This window comes from Talaromyces amestolkiae, assembly GCF_001896365.1.
Source record: "Talaromyces amestolkiae strain CIB chromosome Unknown scaffold8.1, whole genome shotgun sequence".
In the NCBI taxonomy this organism is placed as follows: Eukaryota; Fungi; Ascomycota; class Eurotiomycetes; order Eurotiales; family Trichocomaceae; genus Talaromyces; species Talaromyces amestolkiae.
The window spans coordinates 1,291,597-1,314,906 of record NW_024468044.1 but is presented as its reverse complement, the minus strand read 5'-3'; the positions used below and the strand labels follow the sequence as shown (position 1 = coordinate 1,314,906).

The window sequence follows — 23,310 nt, the reverse complement described above, 5'->3', positions numbered from 1 at the left end:
TCTGAAACCATTCATAGACGTTACATGCCATCCATAAATGGACCAACATTCTTTAACTTTATCTACCCGGCTGGGTCCACTGGGCTGAAAACGTCCGATGTTTTTAAGCGATGAACGAGCCGCTTTTTTGGTTCCTTTGTTCCTGGCTGAGACATCGCCCATAAAATTGTAGTAAAACAATGGAGTTGTTGTGCCAGAACAGACCTCGTGATGTGTAGTGGATTTTACGTACATAATCTCCGGATTTTTTATTGATACGTATATCAATTACCCCGAGATTCCGCTATCCTGGTATTTGAGCCTCGTATCCATGCGTGAGCCTCACTATCTATTTGACTTTACACGAATCAATAATTCTTCAGCCAGCGAACCTAGTTCATGTGGCTTATAGCTCATTGTTTCCCTTATTGCATAGGTCTCTAGTTCGTGTCACACATCAATCGATGGGTTGTCGATAACTTAGTGTCTTGACTCTAGCTACATTGCCTTGATTTATTATGCGATCTTGAATCCTGAACCGGAAGCCGTCTTTTGTTTGATCTGTTAATTTATCTTTTCATTATTCTGTCAGGCATCGTTGAAACCATTGCACTCTTGAGCGGCTTCTTAAGACAAATGCGCCATTACATAAATACTACCTAAGTATACTTGATGACCCTATTGAATCTTGGCCAATGTAACAATGATTTATGAACTATAAGTGCCAAGATATGATATGTGAAAACTAAAGATATCATACGACCATATGCATACCCGTATGGTCATTGGCACCTATCAGGAACGAACATATGCATGAAGAGGAGACGCTTTTCGGCGTAGCAGGTCCGTCGATATCCTAATGAGCTACTCCGGCAACAAAAAAGGGCTATGAACCCGCTAGGGACTACCTGTCCACATATGTAGGACTGATTTTTTCCATACTACATTAATTTGAAATACGTTGATTGAGCATGGGTAATGACAGGAAGATATATCCGGTGTTATTATAGCCAGATGATATCAACACTGTCAAGGGACATCTGAAACATGCATCAATACACTCATAATTGTAATGAAACATTGCATGAAATCAATCAGCCCGCATGGCGGTTGACTTATTCACTTCCAAACAATGCTTCGCGTCTTCCTGTACTCTCAGGATCGAAATAAGGCCTCTCACCAAGACTGACGACGCGGTGACCAGCTCGAGGTCCCTGGCCCTCGAGATCCCACGTCGCGGCATGGTACACTGATCTGTTATCCCAGATGGCTAAAAAAAAGTCAAACGCGTTAGTTTCAGAAACTTTTAAAGACATATGGATGCCCTTACCAAGATCATTAGGATTCTGCCAGCGGAACCGCACTTGCAGGTCATGGTTTTCAACAATCAGATCAATAAACCACTTAAGAAGATGGGCGCTTTCTTCCTTGGACACGCCATTCACTTTCTGAACGTGAGTCCCCACTGCAAAGACACTTTTCCATCCCGTGACTGGATTTGTACGAATAACAGGATGGATAGCCTTAAGGATGTTACCAACGTTCTCGGGTGCGCCACGGGGTCCGGGATGAAGCTCGAAGTTCTTTTCCTTCGCGATTTCCTCGAATCTGGGTTGTGCATAAGTGGCGGTGAGGCTCTCGAGGAATTTCTGGTATGGAGGAGAAATACGATCGTACACCTCGTAGCCAGAGGCCCACAAAGTATCTGCGAGGCGGATCATCAGCAACGCAAGCTTTTTACACGAAAGATGTCTACTTACCACCGCCCGTCTTTGGAAGTGTTATCAATCTTAGACTGGTATAATCACTAGGAATAGGTTCAAAAGTGATATCGCTATGCCATTCAATTCTAGCGCTCTGGGCACGCGCATTGCGGTAATCCAAAAGCTTCTCACGTTCTATAGAGCTGATAACGCTGATTTCGTCATCCTTCGCACCGTTTTCACGGCCAGAATTGATGACGGGGTGGATGTGTAGACCGGATGTTTTGGGCTTTCCGGCGAGTTCGCCCAGTCGTTGATTGAACTCTTTTTGTACTTCGTCGGTAACGTCATCTTGCTTTCTGAAAAATACCACGCCGCGGGAGGATACTGATGTGTCATCCAATTAGTTCTTATTCTGAGAAAGCAGGAGACAGGTTCTGGCTGACTGGTATAGGCAAGATCCCGAAGAAGGTCATCCGAATTAGGAGCACGCAAGATCTCTGTTATACTGGCGGTGGGAAACTCTCGGCCAATAGTTGGCGTCAGGTCAAAGTACTCATAGACATCGAGGGCACCACTGTATTTGAGTGGTGCCTGCTTGAGACCCTTTGCCGTAACATGCTCCCTGATGGGAATGGTAGACTCAGTCGTTTCCGTAACTGCGGGAGCCATGATTCAGGACTGAGAGAGTACGAGCAAAGAGAGTTGTATAGCAGAATTGCTTTGCGAATTATAGGATTTTAGGATTTACTCTCAAGTGGTGGCCATATACTACTTATCTGCTGTATCTTCAACTAGGATTGTCGATTGTTATATGTTCCACCCCCTCATCACTATCCCCGCCTGCTGCCCTGATGATGCAATTGCCCTTCACAAGCACGAATAGACAAAACTAACTTTCCCCTCTTCAACCTCGCCCAACATCAACCATAAGACTATATACATAGTAAATCATTCAGCATCTCAGGGATACCCTAAACCCTAAGTTGTCTAGAATAAGGCTTGTGCCATATTAGAGCTGATGGCGTGAGGACCCACGACGCGGAGATATCTGATGCTGCTAGTCCATGTAGATGAGCTCGGTAGAACTTTAAAAATATTGAGTATCTAACATTTACGATCCAGTCAGACCAAGTCTCGGACAAGCACCTGTGTATCTGATAACTTTTGACAGTCGAAAATTTATAAACCTTTTGGGGTAGGATTATTGTTGACGGCGCAGCATGTCGGCCATTGAAGCGGCAACCTGATCAAATGCAAAGTTGTTATGTCGTCGATGAAAATAGATTGGGTAACCCAAGTATTCAATTCTGTGCTTCGCTTTCATAGGGCGTCTTTCACTCAAGCGTCTCCATCGGCGCATTGGTCTTTTGATACGGAAATATAGTCTCACACCGAAATCCAATCCGTTCCACGCCATCAAATCGCTTTTCGTCAAATGGATTCGGTCCCTGATGATATAGAAACTTGCTGACGGCGGCATCCATGCACCAATACATGTATCCCGTGTGTTCATCGTGAATCGTAACCACCGGTCTCTCGTTCACGGCACGATCGCGCCAGTCTAGCGTATCGTGCATTGCCTCGAGGAGACGATAATAGTCACCGTCCTTCGTAAAATGTAAAAAGCTGAGTTCAACGGAGCGTAGTGTTTTTGGTAATGCTACGAGAACTGAGAGCAAATCATCTACCTTGACTAAAAAGCCTGATAGTCCAAAGTGTTGCAAATTCTTCCACGTGTCAATGGGAAAAATCGTGCGAAGCGGGATAAAGTGTCCAGCATGATCTCTTAACTGGCAATAGCTAATTGTGAAGCGGAGGCTAATGTGTCCCAAATCTGAACTCTCGCCGAGAGCACGTCTGAGGTACTGCTATGTATAGATAACTATTGCTGCCCGTTTCTATCTTGTTTATTGGCAATGAGAGCTAGGTCAAGATATTTAAATCCTAGCTGCTGAAGTAATATAATGAAATTATTATATTCTTTATTTAACTGATTAAAGACACAGCAGTTCAGGCCTATCTTAAGGATATAGGCATTAATAATGAACTCTAAGATATGATAGCTTCTCACTTGCATGAGTTTACAGAGGATTATAGAAAAGCTCCACCATTTCTTAGCCTCTTCTTGATCCTAATCTGGAGCTTTATAGAGGTCCTCTTTATCTAGTGGATTAAACTAAAGTAGCCAGGCAGGGAGGATATAATAGTTAAAGCTAGAAGAGAATGCGCAGATCCTAGGTGTTTCATAGAGAGGAGAACCTAGCAATTTATAAGCTGCGGAGCTAATAGTAATTCTATATAGTGCTGGAAAGCGTTCCAAACTATATCTTAGTGCTATTAAATTAGTATTAGAATTCAGCACATCTTTCTGCCCTTGTAGGAGACCATAATAGTAGCCCTATGACGTCTCAACCAATAGATAGTCTTCCTTACTATCAAAGGGCCACAACTTCAAGTTCCACTCGTAAATTCGTAAAAATTATTCAGGAACGTCTTCTACAAGTCCAATACCACTATATAATGACAAGGTATTCCTGCGGTCGTCATCCAGTTCGATTTCATTCGCCACGAGCGTATCGTCCCAGATAATTTCCACAAGGCCTTGTCGGAAGCTGTCATGGTCTGCAATTGCGCGGAAGACTTGGATATTGAGCGGATTGGGGGATAAAAATACCCTTTTTAAGCGAAGGTAGGCGATTTGACTCAGTGTTGTGCACGTTAAACGCAGGCTCTTAATGTCCCGGTTGGGAAGAAACCCAATTACTGTATGGATCAGGTCAACAGGCAAACGGGCAAGACTATTCGTGGAGGAAATTTTCAATCATAATTGATAGATTCTAAGTTTTACCTGCCTTCAAAAGATTTTCTACGAAACAACTCTGCCCCTCCCTGGAAGGGTCTTCTAGATCTAGTGGGTGGGTACCCAGCCACATTCGGGACGTGCATATTCTTCAACGCTCAAAGCGAGCCCAGAGCACTTTGATGTGTGTTTATGATTCGGGAATAAGTTCATATTCCTTTATTCTTCGACATATACCTCCATCAAGATTTAGCCGTACAGGGCCCTCAAACCGCCGTACGAAGGCCTCCAGTGTAGGTAGATGTACGAATCCCGTTTCCGCTAATAGATAACTAGTGCTAGAAATAGTTCGCATTTATGCAATTTCTGGAATTTGCACTATATTATCTCTAGTACAATTCGACTTATCTGGGTTCAATCTCCCAGTCCTTCGTGCTCTGAAACCGGGATAATCTAAGAGAGATCACAAAAACCCACTGAAGAGCTCAAGCAGGAATCATATCAAGACTCATTATTGACCGACTGTACCTTCAATGGCAAAGCAAAATCTCGACAAACTAAGAATACGGGAACGCGTTGACTTTTGTGGATGGTGTGGAGATGGAAAGACTAAGATCAATAAGCGAGAATTTGATGTCTTCATATCACTTATTTTCGAAATGTTCTCGCTATCTCCGTGTGCATATATGGCTTGGTTGAAGATGTCGAACGAGGAGCGAGAAAGAAAGTAGAGAAAAGCTGGGAAAGATGGAGATGCAGAAAAGTAGGTCAATAGAAATCGTACGTTTCTAAAAATGAAAAGGAGCAATAAGAAGGCGCAGGGAGAGGAGCTCGAAGTTGGTATGGTTCGGGACATAACATTGCCTCAGAGAAGCAATCTCAATTGAGGTAGCTGATCGCTATGAGCGCCGGTCTTTTTAGTTTCAGCCGTGCTTTCGGGTTATTCTTTACACGATGGTTCTCATGTTGCATGAGAATAAACGACGGATTATCTCAAGCCATCCAAACTCAGATTCCGACCCTCTACATAGTGATTACGACGACTGCATATAAATTGTATCACTTTAAAGATAAACGAAGCGTCATAGATTACTCATCATGCATGACTTCGCGGTCGCAGATTAGGGCTACTTCCCTCTTCGGGAGATTGTTCGCCTCAAAGTTCGTCCTCCGGCGCAAACGCGAGCCCCGCAGATATTGGCCTCGAAACATGTGAAAAGCTTGTCAATATGAATATATGAGAACGAATATTACCAGGCTGAGACCTGCTTACGAATCCTTGTCGATAGCGAATATAATATGCGGTTTTAATCAACATTTCCATTTTGGGACAATGGTTGACCTGCTTTGGGCCTAGTGCGGTTTTTGTATATGCTTGGTTGTCAAGGACACAATCTATAAAGAAACTTCATTAATCTTTGCAATTGAAATAAGAAAGAGGGGTCAACGTTCCATGACTATATTTCATGTATTTATTTGAACGATCTGCCTTGTTATTCGAAGATGATTTCTATTTCCTCATACACAACTTTTTCCATCAATCATCAGACTTTCAAGAGTCTTGAACACCATGGCAGAAGAAATTTCTATTGGACAGTACATCTTCACCAGACTTGCTCAGCTTGGAGTCAAGTGTGTGTTTGGTGTTCCTGGCGGTACTATCCCTATCCCATCGGTCGTAGTTTTAATACTCGGCTAACGGGCCTAGACTACGAGCTGGTGATTCTTGACATGATCCCAGCCGCAGGCTTGACATGGCGCGGAAATGCAAATGAGCTCATCGCTAGCTACGCTGTATGTCTACCTCTAAGGGCTTGTATTACCTGCTAACATGTGCTCTCATAGGCCGATGGTTACGCACGCGTGAACGGTATCGGTGCTTTCGTCACTACGTTCGGACCTGGAGAACTATCTGCTTATTGCGGCATGGCTGGTCAATATGCGGAATACGTGAGTCGTCCATTCTGTATATTTCTTCTTAAAGCTTACGATGTATAGGTCCCGGTTGTGCATATCGTGGGATATCCATCCACATCCGCCATGAAGAGTCGTGCTATTATGCATCATAGTCTTGGAAATGGGGAGTTTGGGTATACCTTATATTCTTCGGAGAGGTCTTGATACAGTCACTGACTGTTTATTACAGAATGTACCAAAAGATGATCAAGCATATCACTGTTGCGGACACTGTCCTGGGCGATGTTCATAGTGCTGCTTCGGAGATTGATAGGGTGCTTGAGGGTGAATGACTCCATTATTGAATAGCAAACAGTTGTGCTGACACGTTACGCAGCCATGCTATACCACTCCCGACCAGTGTAAGTTGAACTAGCTATGCAGAAAGATAGATCTAATCTAACCAATACAGCTACATCGGTGTACCAGTCGATATTGGTCCAAAGACTATTCCTAGCAGTCATCTTTCAAAGCCACTTATCACGACCCTACCATCAAACAAGGAGGAAGAGGAAACAGAGATAATCACGAAAATAGCTAACTTACTGAAAACTCGTAAAGACCCTGTCATTATTGTGGATGGCGGTATGTTCTCACCCATTTTTCATGCGATCCAAGGTTAATACTTTCACACAGGTGCCGTACGTTTTGATCTTCTTGAAGAAACGCGAGGAATCATTGAGTCTCTTCGAGTTCCTTATTTTTCAACTGGCATGTCCAAGGGTGGTATTAGCGAGCAGCTCGGTAACGGGAAGTTGTTTGGTGGTGTTTATTCTGGAGGAGCGTCACCGGATACTATCAGGGCTGCTGTTGAAAAATCAGAGTTGGTTTTGCTCGTCGGAAATTATCCGGTAGGCCCAGGACCTTCATTTTCGTGAGAGACTTGCACTAATTCTACTGTATAGTCTGACTTCAATACGTATGTCTTTGCCAAGCAACATACTAAACAAGGGTTACTTACTGATACACTTTCTTGATTATGAAGTGGAGAGTTCACTACTCAGCTCCAGGACCAAAATATCGTCGATTTCCAGCGCTTCTCGGTCAAAATTGCTGGCAAGTCGTACAATGTTACGAGCAAATATGTACGCTCCCTCACACAGAACATTTCAGACCAATGCTAATGTCGTAGCTTCTTCAAAACCTGGTTCGACATCTTTCATCCCTCTCCGTGACTCCGCGAGAGGTCACTTGGGATCCATATCCAAACGACAACTACGAGAATTTCGGAAGTCTAGTCCAAGACTTTCTTTGGCCGGTAATATTCCCACTCATGAAAATGTACATCTGCCTTCTGACTAATTTTTGTACAGACACTTGGCCGCTACTTCCGCGCCAACGATTTCATTATCGCCGAAACAGGCMCCTCCAGCTACGGCATTCCCGCCGCTAATTTGATGGCTATCGACAATGTGCGAATGTACAATCAGACTGTATTTGGAAGTATTGGATACGCAACCGGCGCTGCGTTAGGATCTTTCGTAGCTGGCAAAGAGGATGGGTCTATCAAGCGTGGAATCTTGGTTACCGGTGAGGGATCGTTGCAGTTGACTGTTCAGGCTTTGGCGGATTATTTGAGATGGGAATTGAATGCTACAATGTTAGCAACCCCCTGTTAAAGCAGAATTTGGGGAGGATCACGCTGATTATGTCTTCAGATTCATCATCAACAACGGCGGATATACCATCGAGCGACTCATTCATGGTATGGAAGCGTCTTACAACACCGTTCCGGTCTGGAAGTATGAAAAGTTATGCGAAACGTTTGGATCGAATTATCCTTCGCGATATCATCGTGTCGAGACTGGTGCGGAACTTGTCAAGTTGCTTAATGACGAGCAATTTAACGCTGCCGATTGTACCCAGGTATGTATGCGCATCAGATACGAGGTTAATCAGATGCTAACACTTGGTAAGGTTGTTGAATTAATTCTTGGAAAGCATGATGCGCCTTTGGCTGTGAAGATGGCTAGTGCTGCTGTTGAGGCGTTTAATTCAAGGCAGTAGTTCTAAGGGGAAGGAGTTTGAGTGGCATAGCTAACGACATTCTATTAGTTTACATACATATCTATCATGCTTTTATCCATACTCTAAACATGTACTCTCAAGCTAAAACTCCCCAGTCTGAAGCTCCTCCCACACCCTTTGAAAGTATTGATCACATTCCTCCACATAAGGAAACACAACCAACACCCCTTTCACACGCTGCCACGAACCCAGTTTCAATCTTCCCAAAGCATCAGATAGCCTTTCCAAAAACCATCTCCTATTTCGTCGTCCTTCAGCCGCCGCTGCGCCAACGAAGAGAAGCCATAAGTATACTCTTGGCGGATACTGATCCTCGTTTGTATCCTCAAATGCATACTTCATGGAATCGACCAGATAATCAAATACGTTGCTTTGTAGCGAGAGTTGGCGTAGCCATAGACATAGGAAAATACTTCCTGCAATTGGGTATGCACGCCATGTCACAAATGATGTTGACGACTGATGTCGAGGACTGAGATCGTTTTCAAGGATTCTGTGCATTTTTAGCTCGGTAGTATTCAGTAGGTCCAACCAGGCGGACTGTTGGGCCATATTGTTGTGCGATGTTCGTGGCATGGTTGTCGAGAGGTGCTTGAGGGAATGGAACATTGATCTTATCGAGGGATGACTGTCTTGGGGCAAGGTTGAAAGGATGTGGTCTAGCATCCTCACTTCATTGCTTGTTGGATAATCCTGATGCCGGTTGGAGACAAGTTTATTTGCTCTGCTTTACGTTAATACGTCAAACGATTATTATAGATGAGGATTACGAACAAATTCACGATACCAAATGATAAATGATGATCAGCTGGAGCTGCAATGGTGCCTCCATGAGCAGCCATTATCTCTCGCAAGCCTGACATGTGGTTTCGTGCATTCTCCCTTGTTCCAGTTGTATACTGATACATCATCAGCTACCATTTCCATTTTGAAGAGCGGATCACAAACCTCAATAATCGCCAATACAGCGATAGCAACCTGAACGTCATACGCCACCGCATTCGAATGTCTAGCCAGACTCTGATTCACAATCTGAATTGCTTGGACTTTATGATGGTAATACGCAGTCATCAGATCGAAACAGTGCCTGTTGCTGCCAGACATGAGAATTCGGTGGGTCGCTACAACGCTCAGTAGAGCGTTCAAAACTGCAGCGCTGGAGATGATGAATGGCAGGCAGTACTGCACAAGACCAAGTCCGGTTCTTCGGACGGGATTCTGGATGAAGACGTATACATGTGCTACTGGTGGATGTCAGCTCTCATTTAGTAGTCTGACGTGAATTGAGACCCTTACAGTATTCATAGAGCTGCGCCGTTTCCGATGTGTAGTCGACAGGTAACGCTGTACGATGAAAGTTTTTTTTTTTTTTTTTTTTTTTTCTTTAATAGATCTTCTCACATCGCATCGACACCCCGCTCAAATGGCTTTCCAGATCTCTCTCCGAAGTTGTCTCTCGACAACACTCCGTATTGAGCCGTCCACACGTCCGACATGTAAAATAATATTTAATACGCGGATCACGATCTGCAAATACTTCGACTTGATTTGATGCTGGCATTTGATGACCGAGAGCCTGCTGCGCTCGAAAACGTTGCATTACATGCGAGCGTACACGGCTCCTCGTCTCGTCCGGCGATGTCGAGGTGGTTGTGGATGATATCCATTCGAAACGGGTGTTTCCCGTTCCTGTGGACTCAAAGACAATCTGTTGGTATGGTCGTGATTGATGAGATCGTCCAGAGGTTGGTGTTGAGGTTGGAGGGTTATTGCGGCGTTGGCAGGAGCACTGCATCTTGATAGCGGGAGAGCACCACTGATTTTTTTAAATGCATTCTCTCTATCGAAGGCATACTGGACATTGTTTTGGATGATTTTCATCATTTTATATATTGTTTCAGCCTTTGATGATGTGATGTCAGAGATGGGTGCCAGCCTCGGTACTGGATAAATCGGAAGGGTTTGTCGCGTTTCTTCACTGCAATTTCTCGGCCGAACTCCTTTTGTCTCAAGTTTCCTCAACCGAAATGGAAGTTTTTCGTATATACGAGCTGAGATTCAGGGATAGTCAAACGAAGTACGCCACTATATACGTAAAATTAGTAGGAGACGACTATTCTAAATATCGAACCACCGCCTCTATTTCGAGCCATATATAATACATTGAAATCACTCCATAATTGGCTGTGCTCTCCAGTCCGCCTCATCGTCGTCGACAACAACCACCATCCAAACTCCCACGCCGCCAGTGTGTGCCAACAGAGGTGTACAATGTACCCATCTGCTACGTCCGAGAGAGTCAAATCGATTAAGCCATTGGACTCGCGCCGTTACGCTTCGTCCATCGATGAATGCTCGAAGAAGTTCATCGCGTACTGTAGGTGAGCCGCCTACTCTGGAAAAGAAAGAGGATTGTAGAATGCCAGGAATTCTGAGAGACGGCGACGTGAAGAGTATACGAAGCGAAGGGTATGGTCGAACGAGCAGATACTATTTAAGTCAGCAGAGCTCTCGGTACATATGCTCATAGAAGATAGAAGTGAGTACGCACATTATGATAAACACCGGGCAGATTGGGTTGTTTGTTTATTGTATGTAGCTTGTCTCGAGACGGGGGTCTCCCTTCCCTCAACATAATACGAGGCTTCGTGTGGCCCATATACGGTCTGTCCCGACGAGGAACCACAGGCTCAAATAGCGAGCCTCCATGCTCTTGTAGCATTGATAGCTCTCCGGGGCTGAGTAGCTCTGCAAACTCCATAAGATTGTTTCTGGCTTCCCCAGGTTTCCGAGGAGTCTCTGAAGAATTGTATAGATTTCCATTCACAGAACCGTTGTGCCTGTGACCATTTATGTGTCCTTTTTGTTGCGGCTCSCCMTCTAGATCGGATTGCCCATTGGGCAACGACTGTCCAGATGTGTTGAGTTCCGTCATTGAGTCCATACGAGCATCATCCATGATCAAACCGCTAACGTCGATCTGCGCCCCAATGAAGTAGCGAACCTTCCCTTTACTATCACAGAGTGGTGAGCACATGAGAAGGTTCATAAATGGAGACCCGTCGCGACGACTATGGCTGTTAGCAGTAATATTATCTTGAACAAGGATAATACTTACTAGTTGAGAAATACTTCCGAATGCTGTCGGCCAGCTTCGATCGCCTCGCGAATACGACGCGTGCTATGTTTGTTTGTCTTTGGACCTTGCAGGAATCGACAATTGCGTCCCAAGACATAATCGACTCCGTATTGAGTTGTGCGATGAAATTCTAGTAATTGTTAGATACTCTTTTTCCATTTGAATATGGAGGGTACAATACCTTCCGATGCAAAAATGATCGGATTATCTGGTTTGGATGGATCTGTCAAACAAAACACTTCGGCCAACGCATCGGTTGTGCCTTGGAATTTCGGTGGAAGAGTGCCTTTGATTTTTTCTTCAACAACTCTTGAAACCAATGAGACGCAAATGGATGTGATGAAAGCCGGCAATTCATCAATCACTAGAGCATGTAGTGCGTTCTGTGCCTGTTGTTCTAGCTTTACGTTTCTTGCATTCGGGATGTGTTCATCGGACGCCTCAATTTCAGACAAAGGCATCAGTAACTGCGCAACAGCGTTGGCATATTCGATTGCTTTGAGCGCTTTGCATGCACTCAGATAATACATTAACACTGGCATCGATCCCGGTCGTTCGGCGTTAAGGAACTCGCGAAACTTAAAGAGATGTCGAGGATTTGACAGTATGGCCAACATATGCGCCCGCGAAAACATTAACTCTGTTTTTTTCTCTAGAGAATGTAGCGGTGCCTCGCCGTTCTGATGTGGTGCGACCAGATCGTAAGAAAGTTGCTGCTCGCCATGTTCTTCCTCGATGATCGGATCGAAAGATGGGTCATTGTTGTTCTCGTTTACCTGCTGCAGGAGCGGCAATTCATAATCTGCTATTTTTCGACGCAGCTCTTCAATTGGCTCATGCGTATCAAATCTGGTTGCATTGTGATCAGTGATGTTTTCCGGTTCTGTTCGACTAGCAGGCCGTGGGGTGTTTCTGCCTTCATGGCCATTGACACTGTGAAATGCGGGAAGTGGAAAGTCTTGCAGGGTAACGTCCTTGTTAAAGTGACTTCGAGATTGTCAGTTTGTTCTTCTATTCTGTTCGTACAATGTGAGTGGACAACTTACCGAGACGGCGCATTACTGCGATCATACGGCTCCTCATAGGATCTGTAGCCGGGTGGGCGTCGAGATTCGACAGTTGGACTCCAATCTGTCAAATTAACCGATTGGTTATCAGAAATAAACGAGTGTAAAGACGTCGCATATTGCGGTTTCGAGAATTCCTCCGTAGTCGCGATTCCTTCGTTGGATGGAAGCGGAACGTTGACTGCCTCCTCCATGATCGCCTTTTTTCATGAAGTGCTATAATGCGCTGGATCATTGTGAGTGAATGCGATCACATTTATATTAAAATTCTTTTTTACATGATGGCTACTATGCTGGAAAATTTTTCCAAACTTTTCCAATCCATGTGTCCAAGTCATGTCGTGTTGCGCCTCCTCGCTTTGATGAGCACGAGCACAGATGTTTTTTACTCGGACGACTGTCTTAGAGCAAGACGTGTCAAATGGATTGCTGATCTGGACAGGCAAACCCCTTTTCCCGGAAAGACAGAAGCGATCGGAGAGCGCACATTGGCTAGTCTTCACGTGGAAGAGGCTGTTCGTGTTGGGTGAGGATGTTTTTGAGATGTATCATCTTTCGCGATGTCAGCTCTCGAGCTCATTTAAATGATCGGCAGAACCTTTCCAGCAGAACAAACGTTGCGCAACGGTTGATTTTGGGAATAGTAGACAATGGAATGTTCGTGGGAAGGATGAAGAGTAAGAGAAGATGAAATGCGATAAGTTGAGAAAATGAGATGACAAGAGGGAATGATGGAAGGAGCATGACAAATAGCCCTAATATACGTCTTCTTTTTCTCGATCCACTTCGCGCGATCTTTTTAATTTATCTTGAGAAATACATGGAACCCTTGTCTACGAGCTTATCAATTGACCATCGAAAAGCAAATCCGTCATATTGATGCTGAAGAGGCTATCGAGCGATCGATGTTCCATTCTAGAAAACATTGCGTACTATGCTGCAGAATAACCAGAAAGGACTATGCAATGTCATCTTCTGATAAATTTTTCACATAACAGAGCCAGAATTGGACAAATATTTTCACGGCACAACTTGGAGAATCTACCAGGCAACGGGCGACATGGAGTCGTTTTCAAACTCCCAGAACCCGGGGTCATATCGGCCGCTTTCGCTTACTGCTAATTCAACAATGACCCTTGCACCATCAATGGGATCCTTTTTGCCTCTATAATTGTTGAAAGCTGTGCGGCAGTGGCCAGGGGAGGCACAGTAAAATCGAATATTTTCGTAGAGTTTGGCCAGCTCCAAGGTGAGGATGTTCAATCCAGTCTTCGAGATAGAATACGGTATAGACGCGGTCGGAGGAAGTTTCCCGGATGTCTGAAGAGCTACTGAGGCTCGGGCCGAAGAAACATTGATGACACGAGGTTCAACTGAAGCGCTCAACAAGGGTAGAAAATGGGAGACAACGAGGGCAACCGAAGTTATGTTGGTATCCAGTATTGAAGTGTAAGCCTCACGAAAATCGCTCAAATCGGGCTTTGGATTGCCGGCAATAGCAGCGTTATTGATTAAAACTTGAAACGGAATATTAGATTGCTGTGGTTTATTATTTCGCAAAGAGTTAGGAGCTTACCGTCAATTTTGCCGTACTTTTGACGGAGGATTGTGGTCGCAGACTTGATACTGCTATCTTTGGTAATATCCAACTCAACCACCTCAATAATAGAATCAACCCCTTTTTGGCGAAGCTCTTGCACAGCTTTGACACCAGCATCGATTGACCTGCTTCCCAAGCAAATGGTCGACCCAGGTGCTCGGGTCGCTAGGGCGTGGACAATAGCAAGGCCCAGCCCTGGTAAACGGTTAGTCCGAGTAACTTTCCCCTATACCTAGGTAATCATGCAAAAACTAACCTCTATTGGCCCCCGTAACCAGGACAACGTGAGAAGCAGACATCTCAGTTGTCAAAGCTACGAATGAATTTTCAAAGAAGGCTTTACATCTCACCGAATTTATAAAGGAGAGAGGAGCGGAGATAGATTAAGTCCGCGCAGGATTTTGGAAATAAGGCTAAAAGCCGGTAGGTCGAAGAGAAAATTGAAGAAGATGAAAGGGTAATAATTATTTTGACAACCTTTGAAGACGAGGTAGAATGAACTCCAGGATAAATCTAACCCTAGCCTAGCCAAGCCCTAACTTCTCTTCTTTCCTCTCGTATTCAATTTCTTCATAATTGCGATCTTTCCGATTTAATTTAAGTAGTTCTCGGATATAGGATCTTGAGTGAGTCTACTAGTAACTATTTAAAAAGTAAATATGTCATATTAATTACTCAAGAGATTCTAAGTAATTATAATCCCCAAGATCTTATCCAATGTTGTAAAAAAAAATGATTAAGACAGGACGATGCATTGTCGCCTCTGATAATCATGTTTAAAATTCAAAATAGATGTACATTGCACGTCCCTACCCAATGTTGTACCACGAAGATAATGTATTAAAATTCATTTTCTGTGTCGCTGTTTAGTCTCAAGGATCACCTGCCAACTAGCCTTGCGCCAGCATACACAGATAGAGATTCTGGCCGGGTATGTCTAGATTAACTGATATGTCTTTCAGCGCAACCATGAATCGTTTAAGGTGTCTCGATTTTCCAGATTCGTGTAACCTCCGCTGAGATAGGCCGCCGTGACTCGTTCGGGGTCTTCGGGCCATTGTGAGATGGACTGACACAAAGTGTTCTTTGTTGGAGAGAGGGGTCAACCTGCAGATAACTTCTTTATGACCATAGACAAGTTACTGATTTTGAGGCAGTGCGGGAAGATACCAGCAGGGGCTGGCTGCGCAAAATATCCGAGTATGAGATCTAGATCGCGTATCGATGATGAACCATACAACATTTAGTGGCCGGGCCGAACAAAGAATATCTGCTTTTTTAGAACAACCATCCCGGACAGTTTCACGATTACCCCTCATCCTGCACGGTGTTGCTGCCCAGGAATGTGGCACAGCACGTCCTCTGGCACGTACAAACCGGCCATATATAAGAGTATAGAGAACCAGCCTGGCGGCTAAGTAATCCCTCTAGATCCCCAATTCTCCCCAACTTGAAAGGAAACTTTGCAAATAGTCTCATAGATTTCAGCATTTCTCGCCAAAATGGGTTCTACGCACCACCCCTTGGATTGGTCTAGCTATGCTAACGTTATCGACGGTCGTCTGTCCTCTACTGCTCAGGTCCGGCACAGCATCAATCCTGCCACTGGAGAGGATAATCCAGACGTCCCTGTCTCTACCCAAGATGACGTTGAGGAGGCCATGCAGGCAGCGAAAAGAGCGCAGGTTGGTTGGGCTGCGATATCATATGAAGATCGTAGAAAGGCGCTTCTTGCCTTTGCGGATGCAGTTGAAGCTGAATTTAAGGCCTTTTCTGATATGCTCATTAGGGAGCAGGGAAAGCCGGTACGTATATGAATTTTGGTCCGTTACGAAAATCGGTATTCCCAGCTCACCCACTGATACTATCTCTCCCAATTAGAGGCAATTTGCGGATTTCGAGATGAACATTGCCATCAAGTGGATCCGCACTATGACGAACCTTGACCTCCCTACCCACAAAATCGAGGAGGAAGGCAAAACGATCGTCACCCGATACACCCCTCTAGGTGTCGTGGTAGCAATCATCCCCTGGAACTACCCTATCTTCCTAGCAACAGGGAAAATCGCACCATGCTTGGTGACCGGGAACACGATGATTGTCAAGCCCTCACCGTTCACGCCCTGTGGTGGTCTGAAGCTCGTCGAGCTCGGTCAGCGGTTCTTTCCTCCTGGAGTTCTGCAGGCGTTGTCGGGAGATGACAATCTCGGTCCCTGGCTTACTAGCCACCCTATTCCGGCGAAGATTTCGTTTACGGGGTCTACATTTACGGGTAAGAAGGTTATGGAGACTGCCAGTAAGACTCTTAAACGCGTTACGCTTGAGTTGGGTGGGAATGATCCTGCAATTGTTTGTGAAGATGTTGATATTGCTGATGTTGCACCTAAGGTGTGTCTACACTGTTAGGTACATAGTTTGGACACTGCTGATTCTGCTTGCTTTACAGATCGCTCAATTTGCGTTCTTGAATACTGGACAAGTGAGTCATACACACGCCATGTTCTTCTCTTACACTCAAAGACTGACTGGAAACAGATCTGTCTTGCCTTGAAACGTGTATACGTACACGAAAGGATCTTTGAAGACTTCAAAGCGGCTATGATAGCAGCCACACGCTTACTTAAAGTTGGCGAGGGTAATGAACCTGGAGTCTTTATGGGCCCAATCCAGAATAAAATGCAATATGAACGTGTCAAAGGTCTGTATGAGCACGTCAAAGAGGAGAAACTTGACATTTCCTTGGAAGGCGATATTCCCTCGGGCAGCGGATATTTTATCAATCCTACTATCGTCGACAGGCCGCCCGAGAATTCACGTCTTGTTGCCGAGGAGCCTTTTGGTAAGTCAACCGTCCTCACAGCAACCATATTGAAGAGTCTCACATGCTGCGTAGGGCCCATCGTCCCCCTCCTCAGCTATAGCACCTATGAAGAGGCTATCTCCAGAGCCAACGACACTCACTACGGCCTAGGTGCTTCAATATGGTCTGGAAGTAGTGAGCGCGCAAACGAGCTCGCGCAGAAAATTCAGGCGGGGACGGTCTGGGTCAATACACACTTTCATCTTGATGGTAGGGTGCCGTTTGGGGGCCACAAAGAGAGTGGGATTGGGACTGAGTGGGGGGTCAGTGGCTTGGTTTCGTATTGTAATTCGCAGACTTTGTTTTTGGAGAAGTAGCAAATGTCAGTATGGACTTCATACATCTAGCAGTGAGGTTAAGGGCTTCCCTTGAATCTATCAATTTATGCTTATCTGAGACGTTGATCTCATACTCTGGAGAACATTACCTATGATGTTGCAAAAGTATAAGGAGGATTTTACATGCCATGCTATTTTCAGATTAATGTTCAAATGCCACATGTGCAAGATTGACAATCAAATTGAAATATACCTAGGTTAACTATGGCGGACCGACCTTATAGTAAAAACAAACTTAAGATTTCCTGTGACAGCTGAAGCTACACACCAGAAACTTAGGTCAGAAAACTACAAAGTCAAGACACCAGGTATGAAGATTTCGAAGCAGCTCAACTTATGGTACACAAAATCCTGAGCATCAAGAACTATATAGGAGGAACATACATGGCTATAATAAGAGCTCATGCAAATCCAAACCACTGCATGTCCCTGGCTCCGTTAACAGGCACCGTATGCCCAACACCTGTAGCAAAGATACCATGCAGGTTCGAGCCCCAGATTGTAGTCGTATACTGTGACTGGGGTGTATTCGTTTCCACTTGCTGCGGGGCGGTGTAAGTATATCCAAAGACTCCAGCCCACTCCTTACAAGTCTCATTATAATTCTCGGGGTAAAGTGTGGTATCAATACTGCCGTGGTAAATCTGCATCCTGGGTCGGGAGCCGGAGTAACCGGGATACATATTCTTAACGATGCTGGCCCAGGCTTGAGGCGTGGCGTCGACATTTCCTTGTGCACAGGTGCTGTTCCAGGCGTCGGCTTGGCCAGAGGCAGAATAAAAACAGCCGGCGGCTACGCCGGAGTAGACTACAGCAGCGTTGAAGAGTTCGGGGTATGTTGCCGCCATGACGTTCTGCGCATCGGTTAGAAATGCAATGAATACAGACTTCATCCCACAGGAAGTCTTACGGTCATCATAGCCCCAGAGCTGGATCCAGTCACAAATACCTTGGAGGTATCCGCGTTATACTGGGAAGTAGTCCATGTAACCATATTTGCGATTGAATTACTGTCTCCGCCACCGTTGTGGGTAAGAGCTGCTTGAGAGCTGACGTCCCAGCAGGTACCGCTATACGGACTACTTGGATAAATGACTATGAAGCCATACTGCTCAGCAAGCTGGGCGTATGGAGTGCTCTGGTAATAAGCTTGAGCAGTTCCGGTGCCTGATAATCGTCACATCAGTCAATGTTTGGGGAGGGATTGAAGGGTTTGGTTTGCAAATACAGTAATGTATGGCAACAATGATTCCCGGCTTTGAAGCCAGATTTTTGGGTACGTAAATGTAGAATCCAGTATTGGTTGGATTTGAGCCCCAGCTTCCTGTAACTTGAGAGAATTGTCCAGGTGTCGGAGCTGCGGTGGCGAGCATGGAGCCCAGCAGGGCCAAAAGGCAGAAGAATAGACGCATCTTTGAAATCCAGTCAAGTATTGTCAAGGTTTTGGCATCAATGATGTGCGTGATGAAAAGGAATTCATGCGAATCTTCAGGGACTCCATTGCAGTATTTAAGCTATTTCGAACACCATGACGATTCGTCCTCCAATATATGAAACAATTTAACCGAAACACATCTCGTCCCGCTGAAGATCGACACAAAATGGACATTTGATTTGTACGGACCAAAGGAATATAGAGACCAAGGTAGTTCGCGGAGTATCGCGCTGCTTAAATGGACAATTAGAAGTTGAGACTCAAGATCTACTTCATCCAGCGATCCCCCGCAAAGTTGAGGCTTGTGGGGATCATTGATGCGATAGGGCGACGGTAAATTCTTTGTTGTATGGGATATGATATTCTCCAGCGAAAGCGAAATGTTAAATATAATTTAGCCGTCGATCTATTCTAATTTGAAAATAAATGCATGAAGAACCGAGCTGCGCATGTGAATATTCAGTGTCAATGATGGCTTTTGGGCTCAAGGCGAGAATTGATTGAACAGTTGCTTAATTGATTCCTTACTGAAGTATTATGCCAGACTTCCTCAAGTGCTCCAGGGTTGCCATAGCTACATAGTCATGATCTTAAGACAACTACCAGGTCTGTGTCTGCGGTCTCAGGTTTCAAAAATATAAGATACTTGACTGTCTGTAAATGATGCTTTTCCTACTGCCCGTACAAAAAAAAATGTCATATGATCGATCTCAATACTTTTTCTAGGTATTTTTCAGTTTTTCCACATCTATATAAATGATTGACAGTCATCAATCGCACTCTGTAACAAAGCTTGTCAATGATCTAGCGGGCACACTTGTCACGAAAGAGTTTTGTTTGACGTCAATTTTGGTCAATTCCTCCAAATCGTAGTCGTTGCTAGTGACCCAAGGTACAACCGTCTTCACCTTTTTATGCGTCTGTCCCAGATCGATGGTCAAGGAAGTAGCCGAAGTGCCGTTGTTGATTACTTGGATAGCAACAACGCCATTAGTGTTTTCAAATGCACTGACGGTCACAGATGCGTCGGAGCTTGTGGCTTTGACGCGTTGCGCGTGAGGACGTACAAACTTGCTAAAGGAAGCCATAGACCAAAATCTCTTCGAAGGTATGACCTCGTCATTGATGAGATTGATCATTCCGGAGTTGGTAGTTGAGTTCTCGGCGCCAATCCAGTAAATGAATGCACTCACGTTGGCGTTGACGAAAGCTGTTTGAATATTGTTCGCCCAGGTCATACCCTCTCCTGCACCGCCGTCTGCGAAAAAGGTATATGGTGTGAAAGCTCCGGAAAGATCCGTCCACTCGGTCAGCCAGGTGCGTCGTTTGGTTGAAAGAGGAAATGTCGGAGCGGACGAATAGCCATGTCCAGTGACAACGGAAAGGTAGTCTTCGGCACTTTTCCCATCGGAACCGACAACTTGCAACCCTGGAATCATAGCTTCTTGCTCACTCCATCCAACGCCATCACAGCAAGTGAGTTCGATGTCAATGCCTTCACGCTCCAGAGTCTGCCCGAGGATCTTCACAAACTCGGCGGCTTGAGTACCATTTGAACCCATGCTGGCGTATGAGACCACTTCTTGGGGCTCGTTCAGGAAACCCAAGTGTGTCACTGGGACACCGGATTCGGCGTAAAACTTGATATATTGAACTAGATAATTGGCATATGCCTGTCTCCAATCTCCAGACGGGCATGTTTCATCTTCGATCCCACACAAGAATCCTCCCCAATTCTCGTCTTGATTTGTTTTCATATATCCAGGTGCAGACCATGCATCAGCGTAGATGTAAGGAAGTCCTCGTGCTCTTGCCTGTTGAGATAAGGGGAATTGACCGCTATTGTAATGATCCCATGTATAATTTGGCTTGCTAGTTGGCGAGCCAGGGCTGAACGGCTCAATAGAATTCATGAAGTTGCTGATTGAGGAATTGCTCGAGCCGATCCCGTTGCGCAATATTGTGAATCCAGCGCCGCGCTCCTCGCTGTACATGAGGTCGAGAACATAGCTTTGATTTTTGGGTGACAATCCGTACTTGCCGAAGATATCCTCCGCCCGTTGGAACGCCTGTGAGCAACCAAAGCCATCAACAGACTGGTATCGCGTCTGCAAGTCAACCTTGATCTCAGCATCAATGGCATAAGCCCGGGAGAATAAAGCTGTAGTCAGCGCAGCGACGGCGGCTTTGTTGAGCATTTTCAATATTATATTATCGCGCATACGGTCAAAAAATTAATCAATGTGACGGATTGATTTCTGACTCGTTGACGATGGTATGCAATTGACGTTGGAAACCCCGGCAAATCAATGCAGTATGTTGGGGCAAGGATGAAAAACAGCAAGTACGTAACTGTACGGTCAGGAACCTTGCAGAATCATAATGAAATGGGGATTTAGACGCCTTTTATTCTCATTCTCCGGGCGTAGAGTGATATGAACCCGCTACAATTTACATCAGAATCCGGGCTTAAAGCATGGTTAAACATGTAGTCAATTGTGGAGTCAATTAATAGTCAACTTCCTTCTTGAGGAAGACCATTGCACATATAATTATTTTAATGCTGCTATTTCCTGCACGTGGGTGGTTAGAAAATTGGAAATTCAGAAATCCGGTTAAATTCCTCGCAGTTTTAGGCAGTACTTGATCACTGATCATCCTTTCCCCAGACTTCCCCACACGTGTTAACTCTGTTGAGAGAGGTACAGGATTTCTATTGGACTCTTGTTTCGTAATTCGGCTAAACAGCCCATCTGGCGTGGGGGAGGCCCCTGTCAACATATAATGGCTATATATTATATACAACTTCTTTCCTGCGGGGGTCAAGTTGCGGAAACGTTATCTATCTAGCTAGGTAGAGAAGAGCAAGGAATTCTCAGCATTGTAGGCCGGTAGCTGAACTCTAAAGTAATACTAAGTAATAAATAACATATTTTTCCAGAAATTTTGACTACGAACTTTGTATTAATTCCATCAATGAGCGGTCACTGTCGAATTGCCATCCTCAATCCATCTACCCCGGTCATGCATGTGTGCCGACTTTTTTTAAAACATCTCAATGCCACGTTGGTTAATGCAATTGTTGAGTGAAGGAAGGCATGACATTTAGCAGAGATTATTTCCATTGCACTGGCCCGCACACTGGTATTCGCCAATCCAAGAATCATCGCCATAAACATCCAGGCCCATCATCCAGCCATTGAATATCTGTTGGAGGTAATCGAGGTTCTGAGGCTCCCCGTTTGATTGACCTTCTGAGGAACAAGGGTAGCTGGTTGTCAAGCCCTGGTTATTGTTCAATCCATTTCCCGCGGTGAACCATCCATTGTAGGAACCGAATGCCTCGATAGCGTTGCCGTTGAAGGCGCTTATCTGGCTCACGAGGTAATTGGTTCCGGCGTTGACGTTGTCCTGGATGCTATCGGTACACACTCCGTTGGGATAGTTGTCACAGGAAACCTGCATTAGGCCGGGAGTCGGCCCTCCTGCATCAGCGTTGCAGGAGGATTCTTGCATGGCAATGATAGCGAGTATCACTGGATCGACGTTGTATTGAGACCCTGCGCTTTGAAAGTACTGGTCATACTGCTGGCACGGCGAGCCAAATCCACTGTAAAAGGTGTTTAAATCGACGTGGATAATATCGCCGAGGGCCATGAATGGGGGATTCCAACCGTCGCCATCGATTCCAGTGTTCAACCAGTCCTCAGAACTGTGCATTTGAGGCCTGTTAGATTTTGGTCAAGTATGAGTCTTACAGTCGTTACTTACCCGTTTGGACCAGCACCAGGCGTGACCTGTTCCGTCGCACCCTGCGCGTTGGAGTTTACTCCAAGACCAGGATCAGCGGATTGAGCAGCTGCACTCGTCAACAGGGCCAGAGAGGCAGCGGTAAAGGTTTTAGTGTGGCGCATTTTGTATCAACCTTTGTGATTTATATGCAAGCTCGGGATGAATCCTGAAGAAAATATTCAAAGTCACAGAGTCGCCTTGCCAGCTTTTATAGCTAGAACTTGGAGCTGCCAAAAGACAACATCCTGTAAAGTCACATGTTGTCACATTTCTGCTCCTTCCAGACTAGGAAACTGGTAGACGAGACGTCGCATATGCTGACTTTGAGATGGACTGAAAGAGACAATGTTAAGGGGCAGTTTCCAATTTGGTCCTAGCGGGCTACAACAGGGCAGTTTCCGCTTATGTTTAGGCACGCTGGGGGCCAAATTTCCTCCTTTCGGGATTTATCTCGGTCCATGACACGGCCAACTAGGTGGTCAATCGTTATAAAAGATATATCAATTGATCCATCGTGACTTGGGATTATTCGCATAATCTTGACAGAGGCATTTGGACAAGCCCTAACCCTATCATCCCACTCACCGTGTGGGGGCACCCCGCATCCCGC

General features: G+C 45.2%; 8 protein-coding genes across 8 annotated transcripts; 2 read left to right on the top strand and 6 right to left on the bottom strand.

Moving 5' to 3' along the window:
- Window positions 1-1,094: 1,094 nt before the first annotated feature.
- On the bottom strand, window positions 1,095-2,354 carry BHQ10_004993 (uncharacterized protein; the record flags this gene model as incomplete). Its single annotated transcript, XM_040877419.1, has 4 exons — window positions 1,095-1,249; window positions 1,310-1,684; window positions 1,740-2,069; window positions 2,129-2,354. 4 exons carry the CDS (start codon window positions 2,352-2,354, stop codon window positions 1,095-1,097), a joined length of 1,086 nt encoding a protein of 361 aa, XP_040733497.1.
- A 3,701-nt stretch (window positions 2,355-6,055) lies between these two features.
- Window positions 6,056-8,448, top strand: BHQ10_004992 (uncharacterized protein; the record flags this gene model as incomplete). Its single annotated transcript, XM_040877418.1, has 14 exons — window positions 6,056-6,140; window positions 6,194-6,279; window positions 6,331-6,435; window positions 6,484-6,575; window positions 6,632-6,726; window positions 6,779-6,803; window positions 6,854-7,026; window positions 7,078-7,292; window positions 7,347-7,360; window positions 7,427-7,526; window positions 7,574-7,699; window positions 7,755-8,041; window positions 8,100-8,307; window positions 8,359-8,448. The coding sequence occupies 14 exons, from the start codon at window positions 6,056-6,058 to the stop codon at window positions 8,446-8,448; spliced, it is 1,701 nt and encodes a 566-aa protein (XP_040733496.1).
- Window positions 8,449-10,638: 2,190 nt separating this feature from the next.
- BHQ10_004991 (uncharacterized protein) lies at window positions 10,639-12,869 on the bottom strand (the record flags this gene model as incomplete). The annotated part of the gene is made up of 5 exons (XM_040877417.1): window positions 10,639-10,959; window positions 11,021-11,540; window positions 11,588-11,738; window positions 11,790-12,595; window positions 12,655-12,869. The coding sequence occupies 5 exons, from the start codon at window positions 12,867-12,869 to the stop codon at window positions 10,639-10,641; spliced, it is 2,013 nt and encodes a 670-aa protein (XP_040733495.1).
- An 847-nt stretch (window positions 12,870-13,716) lies between these two features.
- Window positions 13,717-14,574, bottom strand: BHQ10_004990 (uncharacterized protein; the record flags this gene model as incomplete). Its single annotated transcript, XM_040877416.1, has 3 exons — window positions 13,717-14,192; window positions 14,252-14,470; window positions 14,532-14,574. The coding sequence occupies 3 exons, from the start codon at window positions 14,572-14,574 to the stop codon at window positions 13,717-13,719; spliced, it is 738 nt and encodes a 245-aa protein (XP_040733494.1).
- A 1,203-nt stretch (window positions 14,575-15,777) lies between these two features.
- Window positions 15,778-17,452, top strand: BHQ10_004989 (uncharacterized protein; the record flags this gene model as incomplete). Its single annotated transcript, XM_040877414.1, has 5 exons — window positions 15,778-16,080; window positions 16,157-16,663; window positions 16,722-16,754; window positions 16,811-17,114; window positions 17,169-17,452. The coding sequence occupies 5 exons, from the start codon at window positions 15,778-15,780 to the stop codon at window positions 17,450-17,452; spliced, it is 1,431 nt and encodes a 476-aa protein (XP_040733493.1).
- Window positions 17,453-17,874: 422 nt separating this feature from the next.
- BHQ10_004988 (uncharacterized protein) lies at window positions 17,875-18,885 on the bottom strand (the record flags this gene model as incomplete). The annotated part of the gene is made up of 3 exons (XM_040877413.1): window positions 17,875-18,327; window positions 18,384-18,640; window positions 18,702-18,885. The coding sequence occupies 3 exons, from the start codon at window positions 18,883-18,885 to the stop codon at window positions 17,875-17,877; spliced, it is 894 nt and encodes a 297-aa protein (XP_040733492.1).
- Window positions 18,886-19,678: 793 nt separating this feature from the next.
- Window positions 19,679-21,106, bottom strand: BHQ10_004987 (uncharacterized protein; the record flags this gene model as incomplete). The annotated part of the gene is made up of 1 exon (XM_040877412.1): window positions 19,679-21,106. One exon carries the CDS (start codon window positions 21,104-21,106, stop codon window positions 19,679-19,681), a length of 1,428 nt encoding a protein of 475 aa, XP_040733491.1.
- A 907-nt stretch (window positions 21,107-22,013) lies between these two features.
- BHQ10_004986 (uncharacterized protein) lies at window positions 22,014-22,822 on the bottom strand (the record flags this gene model as incomplete). The annotated part of the gene is made up of 2 exons (XM_040877411.1): window positions 22,014-22,620; window positions 22,680-22,822. 2 exons carry the CDS (start codon window positions 22,820-22,822, stop codon window positions 22,014-22,016), a joined length of 750 nt encoding a protein of 249 aa, XP_040733490.1.
- Window positions 22,823-23,310: the final 488 nt, after the last annotated feature.